At 36.2% G+C, this 13,662-nt stretch overlaps 1 protein-coding gene across 5 annotated transcripts in view; it reads left to right on the top strand.

Moving 5' to 3' along the window:
* Window positions 1–13,650, top strand: part of LOC127438668 (phospholipid-transporting ATPase IF-like) — a 99,327-nt gene extending 85,677 nt beyond the window's left edge. Inside the window, exons 29-31 of one of the 5 annotated variants that reach the window (XM_051694403.1) lie at window positions 1,267–1,397; window positions 7,788–7,912; window positions 12,198–13,650. In XM_051694403.1, the coding sequence (XP_051550363.1) occupies window positions 1,267–1,397; window positions 7,788–7,881 (225 nt within the window). In that variant the 3' untranslated portion in view covers window positions 7,882–7,912; window positions 12,198–13,650. Of the gene's footprint in view, window positions 1–1,266; window positions 1,398–7,787 lie in introns of all 5 variants that reach the window. The other 4 variants (XM_051694405.1, XM_051694402.1, XM_051694406.1 and 1 more) reach the window with 4 other exon arrangements.
* The last annotated feature ends 12 nt before the right edge of the window (window positions 13,651–13,662 follow it).

Genomic DNA, 13,662 nt, shown 5'->3' with positions numbered 1-13,662 from the left:
TGCACCAGAAACATTAAATCTAATTCATATTTGTAATGAATTTGTATTTGTCTACCTTTATATCAAATTTAAATTTGGTTAAAAAACACATTTTGTTCATTTTCACAGTTATATTTTAGTCAAAAATGTCCTTTAAATTTAGTCAATATTTCATCATATTCATTTTAGTAAATGTTACTCTGGATACAGTGGCTTATCATTTTAGTCAAGTAGCATATAGTTTTAGTTTTACTTGATAATGTGCAAAATGCCATAAACATGTATCAAGCTGTAACACACCAAGCTTTAACTAAATGTTCAAATATTTAAATTTTTTTATTTTTTATAAATTACTCATATTAAAGATGAATCTGTTTAATATGTAAGATTAAACAAAATGAGAAAACTGTCCTGAAAACATGAGCTCCTGAATTTATACCATATAATGAAAACACTGAAGTATTAACTACTTTTTAGAAGTTACTCTATTATGAATATCATGAGTTTAGGAAATTGTTACATGTTGCGAGTTTTTAAGGAAACTGTGATTCACAACACAAGTTACGCATTTTGACTAGCACATAATATAGCTACAAGTTCACCTGTTCTTTGGCTTCATTGTCTGTACAAATGTACAGTAAGTTGTAATATTGTGTTCATGTTGTGGATGTAGTTGATTAATGTCAAATTTATAAAATATTTGAGTGAGGTAATTATCCCGTTCATTGTACAGGTGTTCAGTTCAAGCGGGGAAATCCGCAACAAATTATGACTGGATTATTTCAATCAATTCTTTCTAGATTTTTTTGTTTTTTAAAATAAATAAATAAATACTGTTGCATCGTTAATATCTTGCAAAATATTTGTTTCCTGTCATATTTTCATCAAAAGTATGTTTTAATTAAAACCATTTGTTCTTATTCATGTTGTCTTCGTTATCGTAAAAAAAAACAAAAAAAAAAACCTTGGCAGCGAACATTTTCATCAGTAATTTTGTTGACGAAATTAACACTGCGTGAACGTCATGACAGTGTCTCTGATGTGTATGTTGTATAGTTTAAGTGCTCCATCCGAATCTGTGGAAAAATTTCAATATTCTTGAACCGTTAATGGAACCGAACATCATGAAATTGCATTATTATTCTTAGTTGGGTCTCTTAATTGGACTTATTTTTTATTTTTTTTTACTTTTTTCTCGCAGTGGACATGGGGCAGTTTCATGCTTGTTCACCTTTTACTCTGTTTTCATCCATTTGGGAGACTGACGGCACTGTTTTGTCCTTCCAGATGGAAGCGGATAAGGTTTCAGGCAGCTCAGAATATGACCCTGCTGAAATCAGGAGCAGAGGGGAGGACAATCGGCCACTGATCGCTGCTTCTCCTCCCCCACCTCTGCTGCAGCCCCACCTTTCCCCTAGGTAGTAGTCTACCCCTATCAGTCAGTGCGTATGGTGTGACAGCCATCACCCCGCCACTCATCCTGTCATGTGACATTAGTTCTCCCCATGATGTAAGCAGAAGCGAGGGCTGCTTTGTAGTGCCATGAGTCCATTTCATTAACATCCATTACCTGGAGACTTGCAGGACTAATCTAATCTCCGCCTCAAGTGCCTTATGTATGCATGCTTTCAAAATCATCTTTTTTTTCTTCATAATAGATACTTGGAATAATCATGACATTATGTTTGTATTAAATGTGACATCAGTATCACCAACACCAAACTCTTAATGAAGTGTAAACTAGATCCCTCATTGATTTCCATCATAAATAAACTGTTACTGGCAGCTGTGTGTGATTCACTAATGGTCATTAGTAATGCTAATCCTATGGTAGCTAACACTACTCCTGGAGCCAGCCGCAGTCAAGCACTTTGCTCAGAGCAAAATAATTATATCTCAGGGCTTGTTCATTTCGGGATTGAACCAGCAACTGGTTACCAAGCCTGCATTTTAATCTCTATGACACACCATCTCTTTGTAGTTAGGTTTGGCTGTTTGAAAGAAAGTAATACTAAATGTTTTAAAAATCACTCAGCTTTTGCAGTGGACACAAGTCTGTTTGATGTCAGAGTTCAGTTAGCTTGGTTGATTGTAGGCAAGTATAAGGCCCTTTGATTTCCATGATGCTGAATACACAGATATAAATGACCCTTCATTAAGCCCCGCCTTAAAAGTGCTTCTGACCAATCCTGTTTTAGCAACTGTTGCCCTGCCGCCATTACTCTGACACGTGTTTGCTATTTTCCAATGACAGCCTATGAGAGTAATGTGTGTTTGAGCACTTTTAAGCGTGATTTTATCAAAATAATCCAAAAAATGTAAAACCTGTTGTTGCCGGGTCATTTGTAATAGTGACATGAGATAGGCACAGAGAGGATACGCAGTGTTTTTCTTTCTTTCTTTTAAAAAAAAAGTCTTCAAAAAATATTTAAATAAATCTGGAGAAGAGCAGGTCAGGACAAAAACAGCAAAAGAACTGGAGAGCTCCATACCGAGGTGGCATTTCAGGAATGTTATAGATTAAACTGTATCAGCCCTCCTTCCCAAATGATCATATAACATCTGCATTGACACCTACAATTTTTATTTTTTTTTCTTTTCACCCAATTTGGAATGCCCAATTCCCAGTGTGCTTTTAAGTCCTCGTAGTCATGTAGTGATTCGCCTCAATCCGGGTGGCGGAGAATGAATCCCAGTTGGCTCCGCGTCTGAGACCATCAACCCACGCATCTGATCTCATGGCTTGTTGAGCACGTTGCCACGGAGACATAGCGTGTGTGGAGGCTTCACGCCATCCACCGCGGCATCTATGCTCAACTCACCACGCACCCCACCGAGAATGAACCACATTATAGTGACCACGAGGAGGTTACCCCATGTGACTCTATCCTCCCTTGCAACCGGGCCAATTTGGTTGCTTAGGAGACCTGGCTGGAGTCACTCAGCACGCCCTGGGATTCGAACTAGCGAACTCCAGAGGTGGTAGCCAGCGTATTTTACCACTGAGCTACCCAGACCCCAATAACTGAATGTTAATTCATTTATGTATTGAATTAAGTCATAGTAAAAGCGATAGTAAATAAATAGTTCACTGTATCAAAATGAGTGTGTTATGGGACGTTATGAACAGTTCTGTTCACTTCCGTTAATGTTATTAGATGTGTAATCACTATTAAATAAATTTTTCACTTTTCAAGGGACTGTAATATTTGTTTGCCTTGATTCTGATTCACAGTCTTTAATCAAATTACTGTGTAATTCAATCATTTCTGTTACAAAAAACTTCAGTTAAATATGCATTACAATGTCACTCTTCATACCAACCCATGTAAAAATATTATCCATTCTGTTTATGAGAATATTTTGCCAAAAACCATTCATGGCAATCTCCCAAATTCCAATGGGGAGTTCTGCAGAGCTTGTCAGAGCAAGCAACTGTAACCGGGGTGGGGGGGGGGGCGGAGCACAGCCAAGTGTCAGTTGCAGATCTGAGTCATAAAAATGGAATTAAGGCCTCGTCCACACTAATATGTTTTCGTTTGAAATCGCATTGACTTCTCCACATTTACGCCCCTCATCCACAGTACAGTGGTGTTTTCTTTGACGTAAAATGGAGCATTTCAAAAACCTCTCCATTACCACATACTTTGGAAAAAGATGACATTGGGAAACTAAAAACGCTGTGGTAACACTTTACAACAAAGTTGTATTTGATAACATTACTTAACATTAACCAAGAATAAACAATACTTTTACAGCATTTATTAATTATGGTTAATGTTAATTTCAACATTTACTAATACATTTTTAACATTAAAAGTACAGTTTGCTACCATTAGTTGATGCATTATCAACTAACATGAACTAACAATTCAAAACAGTAGTATATTTATAAATGAGCATTAACCAAGATTAATGAACGCTGCAAAAATTAGTGTCCTTTGTTAATGAGACCTACTGCATTAACAAATGTTAGCAAATAGAACCTTATTGAAAAGTGTTACCAAAGACGTTAAAAAAATAATAAATCAAATAGGTGTGGATGTGGCTTTAGATGGGGAGCGTATTGAAAACTACCATCAAATACACACAGAAACTCGAAGGCCTTCACTTAGTTTACCGCCAAAATAAAAGTTTGAATCAGTTGGATTTTTGAAACTGAGGACATTACAACAGAAATATACAGTATTACTACTGAATAGAAAAAGTATATTCAATATAGTAGTAATAATACTAACAATAACAATAGTTTAGAATAATTGTTTAATAATAAATATTATTTTACTAGTATTATTGCATTTAAGCAATATCACACAAGCAAACATTGATTTCGAACTGAGACAGTCAATCGCACTAAACATAAGTGAGCCCGTGTACAGTTTCAGTCCTTGTTGTTAGACTCTCTCACTTCTACAGATATTAAACCGTGAGTAAATGTGATTTATTAATAGCCAGTACATTTATCTGAAACCAAGAAGAAATGACAGAAGGCTAATTTTTCATCTGCTGGTTATAGTTGTAGCCTCCAGCGATTACTGGTCATGCGTTGGCCTTTAGCTGAACTGCCTCGTTATTTACAGTTACACAACACAGTTGAAGTCATGCTGCATTTAATCTTTCAGTGGGTTCCTGCTAATATCAATTTTTAGCAGAACTGCCAGGACCCACTTAGAAATGACTAAATTGTTAACCCAGGTTAACCTTCAATTGACAGCAAGCATGGATAGGAACAGAAACATCAAGGAAATATTGGCCGTAAATCTGTGGTGGGTTGCAACCAAGGATGTGATAGTTAAAAAAAAAAAAAAAAAAATTATATTTCCATTTAATTTTGTCACTCCAATTTAGTTTTATTTTCATTTTGTTTGTAAGTTGTTTTAGTTCAAATTTTTACTTCATTTTCTGATCTAAGTTAAGTTTGAATTTTTCAGTATGTTTATTTTTGAATAAGTATTTATGTTCGGCGGGAAATGGAGAATGAGGAAAACAGGCAAATGTGTAATCGGAGCTGTATAGCTGGACTCCCTAATGCAATATCCAATTCCTAGTAAATAAATAAATAAATAAATAAATTCTTCATCTTAATTCAGCAACTGAATTTCATCACTAAAATATCAGTGATTGTCAGTGAGTATCAGTGATGTGTCCCAATCGTAAAAGTCTCACACATGACTAGTCGTTTTCTTTCTGGATGTTCTTATAAGGGATGTGTGGAATGACCAAACTCACTGACGTTTAAACGTAAATTTAGTCTAAAATGAAAGAAACCTTCAAAAAACATTGTGTGTTTATGCGACCCATTTAAAGCACTTAATCTATTCCGACAGCCAAATCAGACACTAAATAAAGGGGCATTTATCTGTGACGTCCTCACCTTGCATTATGATCATTGTACTTTAAATATAGAACATGACACGCATTCACTGAATCAACGTTAGTGAATATTTAACAGCCATATTTATTGAAAACAACTGAATGAATAGTGCAGGACCAATAGAGCAACCCTAAAAGCCTGTTCTAAACAGAATTCACCAAGTAAAATTTACTTAACATATTAAAACAGTCAGGACATTGTTGAAAATAATTAATAGGTAAGCCATATCTATGAGAAAAAAAATGCGCTGAAAAGTTGCACGTATTTCACGACATGCATTATGATCTAATATGACAGCTGTTCCTTAAAAAACATTAACCAATAACAGTTACGATGTAAAAAAATAAATAAAAATAGAATAGAAAAAAATAGGCCTGTGATTTGAAATATTGAAATGTTCGATAAACCCAATGTATTCTAAACATGACAAGTACACAGAATAACATAGTTCAGCCCGTTAAGCAGTCGGCACCTCGTTGAAAATAGCATTTTTTAATCAGCAGGGTAAAAAAATATATATATATATATTATACAAAAAAAAAAATGCATACCTAGCCTAAAATAGTAATTTTCTAGGCTACTAACTCAGAGCATACATTTTTTTATGGGCAAAATTAACATGTTAAACAAAGTCCGCTCGATGGTAAAATAACTAGATTTAAGGAAAAGGCTGTGAATACTTATGTACATGTGATTTTTTTCATTTTTTATTTTTAATAAATTTGCAAAGATTTCAAACAAACTTCTTTCACGTTGTCATTATGGGGTATTGTTTGTAGAATTTTGAGGAAAATAATGAATTTAATCCATTTTGGAACAAGGCTTTAACATAACAAAATGTGGAAAAAGTGAAGCGCTGTGAATACTTTCCGGAAGCACTATATGTTCATGGTGTTTATAGGGATGTTGTTTGGTTTGTTGGTCTTTTGCGAACCGCTCCATAGTTTGTTTGCAATCAGATGAGGTGGTCTTGGACCGATTTTCTTTTGTGTGTATCGTGTGAATGCGATTGCCGTGTTCATTTACTGTATGCCTAAACAAACCAAACCAAGGAAGAAAACACAAGTGTCAAACATCTTTATCTTCTCATTTATGAATGTCAACAAGCTTACACATGTTTCTCTTGCAATATTTTGCAAGGCTTGCTGAAATGGGTCTGAAGGGATTGAATGTTGTTATTGGTAGTTTGCATAATGTGTAGTCAGGATGACCGAGAGAGATCAAACAATCGACTTCCTCTAGGTCAACAATTCTGGCTGCATCCACACGTTTTCCTACTCAAATAGATTTTGGCCATTGCAGTAAAGTCTTTTAGAGCAGTCAGGACTGTAACTGAACATGCAGATCTGTAGAGTAGTCCTCAGTAATTAAGTATCGAGTGAAAACACACACGACAGGTCTTATGTTTTGAAGTTTAGTACGCAAAGCTGTGCCTCCTATTATTGGGATGACCAAATGTCCCATTTTTCCCTGGGACAGTTGTATACAGTACTGCATCATGGCTAATTTAAACATGTTAAACATGTCATGGCTAATTTAAACACTGTACAAAAAGGGTAAAAATTGGTGTCCCATTACTTTTTTAAATAGAGCCACAAATCGCTTGTATCCAATAACTAAAATCACAATAGTGTCCTATTTTTTATATTATCTGTTGAACTGCCATTGTTCATTGTAGAAAAAAATATTTGGGTGATTCTAATGAAACCTGTCAAGAAAATGGCCTGGTCATATTTAACACCCAAATCAATAAATATAAAATTATATTTTGCATAAGAAATTAAGCTTACATTTTGCACCAAAAAGATTTGTCCAAATAGGTTTCATGTTCTATATGCAATTTACAATTTCTTAATTTCATAATCAATGTCATTCCATTTTTTCATATTTTACATAAATTTGTAGTAGAGTAGCATGCCAAGCTCATTTGCAAACCCGTTCCCATGTTATTGGAAGAAAAACAATCAAAAACATAGTTTTCTTTAATTTATCGGAAATATAATTTCTGAAATGAACTGTTCTCCGACATGTCAAACTTTTGGTAACATCGTTGAAAAATTAAATAGAAAATAAAAATGGTCATAAAATATTTAGTTTGACCACCTGAGGTGGACAAACAACATTATCTTACAGTCAAGCACTTGCACAATGGCTTTATCAAGCCCTATTTTCTTGCTTTTTCCTGGAAAGTGCCATGTATTGTGATGTTCAAAGTTTTGGGACAAGTTTAAAATAAGTTGGGACATACAGTATGAAAAGCATCTCCAATGTGACTGTCTTGGGAAAAATTAAGATGTCTGATCACCCTGTCCCTTATGGACATCAAATGATCTTCAAGTGGTGATATGTTTTAATGTTGGGAACTGTTTAGTTTCATAATTTTAATCTTGTATTTTCTGGCTCCCCATCCCTCTCACCCTTTTTTTTTTTCCAGTTTATTGAGGCCTACCAGGGCATCGGATGTGTGGACTCCATGTGCTGTTTCTCAGAGGGACAAAACGCCTGCTCACGGCTGGTGGAGCGAATGATGGGCCGCTGTGACCCGGCTCGGGCCACCAGGTGCGACCTCTCTCTGTCTAGTCTCTGCTGCAAGCACATCTCCTACAAGCTTGAGCATGATGAGCCAGCAGCCCTGGATGAGTGAGGGCTGCCTCCGCACTCAAAGCATTCCCTATTAGCACGTTGAGTTTAAGAAAGAAACGGGTGCATTCATTTGCCTTTAGCATGTAATCTTTGTTACATTTAAAGTGAGCTTCACCGTCTGTGAGGGTCCAGGTATGTACGTTAGGGTTGTGGGGTATAACGCTACAAGAAAAGTACCTCTGTAGCAAAACATTTAAATGAAACGATATCATTATTTTGCACATTTCGGTATCTGACAGCAATGTGCTGCTATTCAGCGCAATTCAGGCAGTGTGAAGTGAAAGCAACGTTAACGTTCAGGGATATATAAATGTGATGAATGATTTGAGAATAAAAAATAAATGCATTGAATGCCAAATTTAATAATTGATAATCATTGCTATAATAGCGTGCAGTGGTGCCTGACCACCGTATTTTTCCAATTAATTTTTACCATAGGGATTTCATAAAATCCTTCATAAAAGCTATTAACCAACCAGCTCACCAGAGGTGAAATAAGATAAGATTAATAGCAAAGTAAGATTTTGAGTTTTGAAAATCGCTCTGCAGAGCTCTTTTGGCGTGCTTTGTTGGATGTGATTCTTGGATTGGTAGATTGTCACTCTTCAGGATCATGGGTAGTGTAGTTCTTTAGCAGAAATTCTGCTATTAAACAGGATTTTTTTTAATTCTTTTGTTTTAAATGAAGTTGAAATAATGCAAACTGATGGCTTTAACAGAAGCGTATACCATTGATGAACAACCTCTGAGCTTGAGTATGGGATTTTAACTCTGCATTATTGTTTTAGTGATATGCAAATCTGTCACATATATCTACCCAATAGGATGGTATCGTACAGAAGATTTGGTATCGACCCAACCCTAATGTCGCATACATGGAAACGTAGAAAATTGTTGCCAAAAAGTTACATTAAGTCTGCCTTACCAGCTTGCTGTGTTCATCTTTCATCGTCTTCACCTTATTTCGAGGTGTGTCCGTCACCGATTTGTGTCTTTTCTATGTGGCAGAAACGCTCTCTGCTGAAAATTCACTGTAAATCTTGTGCCTCCAAGGCGATCACCTCCATAATCCCTGAAGCTGTCTTACCATCAGTGTTTTCAGACATCACACTGTTATTAGCCAGGCAAACAGTTATAATGCCAATTTATGCAAGTATATGCTCATGGAATGTCGGAGTATATGATTCGACCTTTGGAACATCTTGTCGTTACGTGTTCTGAGACGTTGCATCCCTGTTCAGTGTTATAATTCACATCTTAGTCTTTGCCTTGTGTGTGTATCTCTCAGTGGAGGGTGTTTGTGATGGCATGCAATTGTAATGCACTCCTTAGCCTCAGCTTTCCACGTAATCGTTTTGACTGTCTGTATCCGCACTTTGGGAAGCGGGGCACTTCTGAAGCTATGCCACAGTCAACTAAATACAAGATTCTTTTTCCAGTTTAACTGCTAGAACACTGCCATCGAAGCGCAGGGTACTAGAGAAGACCTCTGTGATTGGCTCATTTATCGCAAAGCAATCACGTGACCACATCATGATTAGTTTAGTGGCTTGTTGCATTCATCAGATGATCTGTACTGCTTGTATTCCGTCTCAGACCAGTGGTTCTCAACTGGTGGGTCATGGGCATGTCAAAGGTTGTGTGTCCAATCAAACTCCATATTTTGCCGCTAAATCATCTGTCACTTGATAGAATCTAGCCAAATTAGGCAGATGCCAGCGTGGATGGATCACAATGTACGACTAATCGATAGTGAGATATTTTCTATAATGCTATTTATTTTTTGTTTTGATATTTCAATGTGCTTTAATAAGCGTGCTGAAGGTATGCTTTGCTTAAGCTATTAGACACTTTACACAGTTAAACCCTCCTGCAAAACGTTTAATTCTTTCCCTTTAAAGTACTGCCCCTGGAGCCATACACATTCAGACTGACGTCCTTGGCCCCTGCTTAGCCTCTTGCGCCGTTTTGAGCATCCCGCTATGAGTGTTACGTTTTCAACACATGTCAAGTTTTTTTAAAAACGCATCTCAAGACCCATGCATGCTCTACCATTCTGTTGCACTCTGTCTAGCTGTTTTTGACCGCAAGATTAAGACCGTCTTAGGTAAACATCCCCTAACAAAAGCATCTGATCGTGGTCAGATGTAACCAAAACCAGCCTAATTATACGGGGCTAAAGATTAGTTGACTAGTCATTCAGGCAACACACCGGACAATTATTTTCATTGAACAATTTGTTTACTTTTATAAGATAAAGTATTCTGGCAACGTGCTTGATCCCCACAGGAAAATTTGGGTCTTGAAGCAGTACCCTTTGAGAACCACTGCTTTAGACATTGAAAGAGTGTCTAATATGAAGTCAGTAAGCCACCTCTGTGTATACATTTAACCTCACATATCCTGTAAGTGCAAATACATATTCTAATTAAGACTCTATACCTCTTTACAAGATCTTAAAACGGTTGTCTTCATCTGCAAGATACAACAATGCTGCATTTGTTGATTTGCCCTGTCCTAATCGTTTCCTCCATGTGATCCAAAGATAATCGCATTACTGTAGCTATCGATGTATTCTTTATCTTACATGGAAATCGATCTATTATAATATGGCTGTACATTAAGGGCATTAGTCCCAAAAACTAAGGCATTCGATGAAGACATGCCCCCTGATAGTCAAGAGTAGCAGGTGTGGCATTTGAGGAATACAGCTTGTGGACCGCTCCGATCCTCAAGGGCTGCTTAATTCCACTCTATTTACAAATACGATATACATTTTATAGTTATGAACCAATAAATGTACGATATTTTTCTACAGACAATAGATTTACATTATGAATTAGTTTGTATATTTACTTATACTGTGTAGTGTAAATCAACTTTGTTTCATATATAGGTATCATATCATAATATGCTTAGGAAGAGGTTATTACTTTCATAAGAATGTAGTCTACGTGAATGTCAAGGCTGTGGAAGTATGCTGTTTTTATTTGTTTAACCATTTGTCTTTGAACCATGCACATTAACCCGTCTTGTACTCACATGTCTTCTCATCCATTTTTTCATGACCTCTTAGTGTTGCTTGCTGATCTTCATGCACTGAGTTAAATGGTTATATAGAGCTTTAGAAGATTTGTGTGAAGTAGGGAAGCCAAAATATAAATTTTGACTGATACAAATAGCCAATAATTAAATGTTCACAATTAATGGTTGGCCAATAAGGGGTATTCAGTGGTCGATATCTAGAGACTATGATGCAGGATTGACAATATAATGTTAATATATACATAAAACAATTTGATGCTAACAAATAAGATAAAATAATTATTTTACACAATATTTACTAAAAATATTGTATCCAAAGTATCAAATAAATAAGCCCTGATATTATGTTTCTAACCCTATTAGCCAAATCAAATGATACAGATAAAAAAAATGAAAAACACTAATATTGGCCAATACCGATATATTATATTGGTAAAATATTGTATCCAAAGTATCAAATATATTATATCGGTATCGGTCAATATTAGCACTTTAAAAAATATATATTAGTGTTGTTTGATTTGGCCGATATTGTCAGCAGATAATATCAGGGCTTATTTTTTCATACTAGGGATGCACAATATATCCCTAGTATGAAAAAAATAAGCCCTGATATTATCTGCTGACAATATCGGCTAAATCAAATGATACACATTAAAGAAAACTCTGATATTAGCTGATGCTATCTAGTTGATATATTTTGCATATGAAAAAATAAGCCCTGATATTATCGGCATATGAGGCAAATCATTTGATAACGATTTACAAAAAGAAAATGCTGATATTGGCCGATACTGATGTATTTTACATCCCTAGTATGAAAAAAAAAAGCCCTGATATTATATGCTTTCAATATCAGATAAATCAAACTATACTGATAATTTAAATAAGCGCTAATATTGGCTGATACCAGTATAGAAAAATCAAACCGATACTGATAATAACAGTAATACATAATGCTAATATCGGCTGTATATAATACAGCGCATACCCAGTAGAGAGGTCCCACAAGATTATGAACACCTCTCTCCACATCCTACAACTCGCATATCATTCAGACTGTAGACCAGGTTTGAATTGAGATCATAGTTTCAAAACGCCTCCAAATTATCCACACTGTCCCCCTCACTATTCGCACTTTCCTTGGTGCTTCCAGATCATGGAGTGACTCAGACACCTTCTTCTCCAACGACCGGAGCATCCTGACACTCTCACCCATGGAGGTCTCTCATTGTTAATGCTATGAAGAAACCCCTCACACCAGCCCAAAGAGGAACTGCTTGTAGAGTCTGGAGACGCCTACTCTTACCCCATCCTCCTTGTCCAATCACCAGCCAGACTTTCACATTTTAAAACCTCTGATTTCAGAGTAAGTCATATCAGATATGATCATCAAGGGATAAGCAGTGGTTCCTCAAAAAACCAAAGGATATGTCTGACTTTGTTTCTGCTGCTATGGAATTTTACAAAAGGGCCACCAGCTTTCCTGAGGAAAACCAGTGGGTCTGTTTGAAGCCATAATACCCTCTTTGAATTGCCTGATTTTTCAAGGTATTAAATGTGAGCACAGTGTAGCGATCGCTCAAAACCTGTAGCCTCCTTTAGAAAACACCCTAAGATGCCTACCTGTACACCCAACCTCTCTTGGATTGTACAGATTATCATGATGCAAGAATGTTGCACAGTTCGTGATGGGAAACTGACATATCATCTTTGAACTCACTCACTTTAAACTCCATCAGTCATGTGCCTGCATATTATTTGTTTCCTCTATCTTGCACATGCTATATTATCATTTCTAACCATTGTCATTAGATCATTTATCATTGTTGCTGTGTTCTTTGTTTCTCTGCTCATGTTGCTAACCACTCATCAAAGCCGTTTGATTTTGTTTTGTTTGTGCGTGTGTGTATTTAATAGTGCAAGAGGGCATAGTCTGAGTAAATTGAATCTACATTCTACATGGGCCGTGAGTTGTATGTAAAGGCCTGAGCATTGGGACAACCGTTTTAAACTTGCTTAGATCAGCTATACTGAAGTTTATGATATCCGACTGCATGCTATACTTTGGTCAATCGGTCTCAATAATACTGCAGGCCAAAGGTAACTGGCCCTATATGCTCCTGTTCTGGCAAGTTCAAAACTAGTCTTGGGATTTTTTTTAGTTGTTTTTTTTTTGTTTTGTTGCATGGACAGTAACAATCCACCCTGGATCTTAACATCTGGTGCCGTGACCCAGGTGGCAGTCAGAATTTGGATAAAGTATGGCAACATATGGTACTTGTCTTTAGTTTTTGTTTGTCACTTCTCATGTCAACGTACAAACCCGAAACTCAAATATTTTGTGTTGAAATCAGATGGGGGAAGTATATTGTATTTAATTATATAGCAATGCAGTTTGCCGCTTGTTACTTAGACACATTAGCAATAAGACTCAATCTAGACTGGATAAACCTGATCTAGCTGTGATGCCAATCATCCATTTTACAGTTCCATTTTTTTTTCTGTAAATGTCTGTTCTTCTAATTGTATTCTCCTTACAGTGAATTATGTTAAATGCTGATGTTTATGAAAGTTCTATTTACAGAATAAATGAATTTTTTTTTTAATCTGGTGTTATT

This window comes from Myxocyprinus asiaticus, chromosome 50 (assembly GCF_019703515.2).
Source record: "Myxocyprinus asiaticus isolate MX2 ecotype Aquarium Trade chromosome 50, UBuf_Myxa_2, whole genome shotgun sequence".
Classification (NCBI taxonomy): domain Eukaryota; kingdom Metazoa; phylum Chordata; class Actinopteri; order Cypriniformes; family Catostomidae; genus Myxocyprinus; species Myxocyprinus asiaticus.
This window is presented reverse-complemented; position numbering and strand designations above follow the sequence as displayed.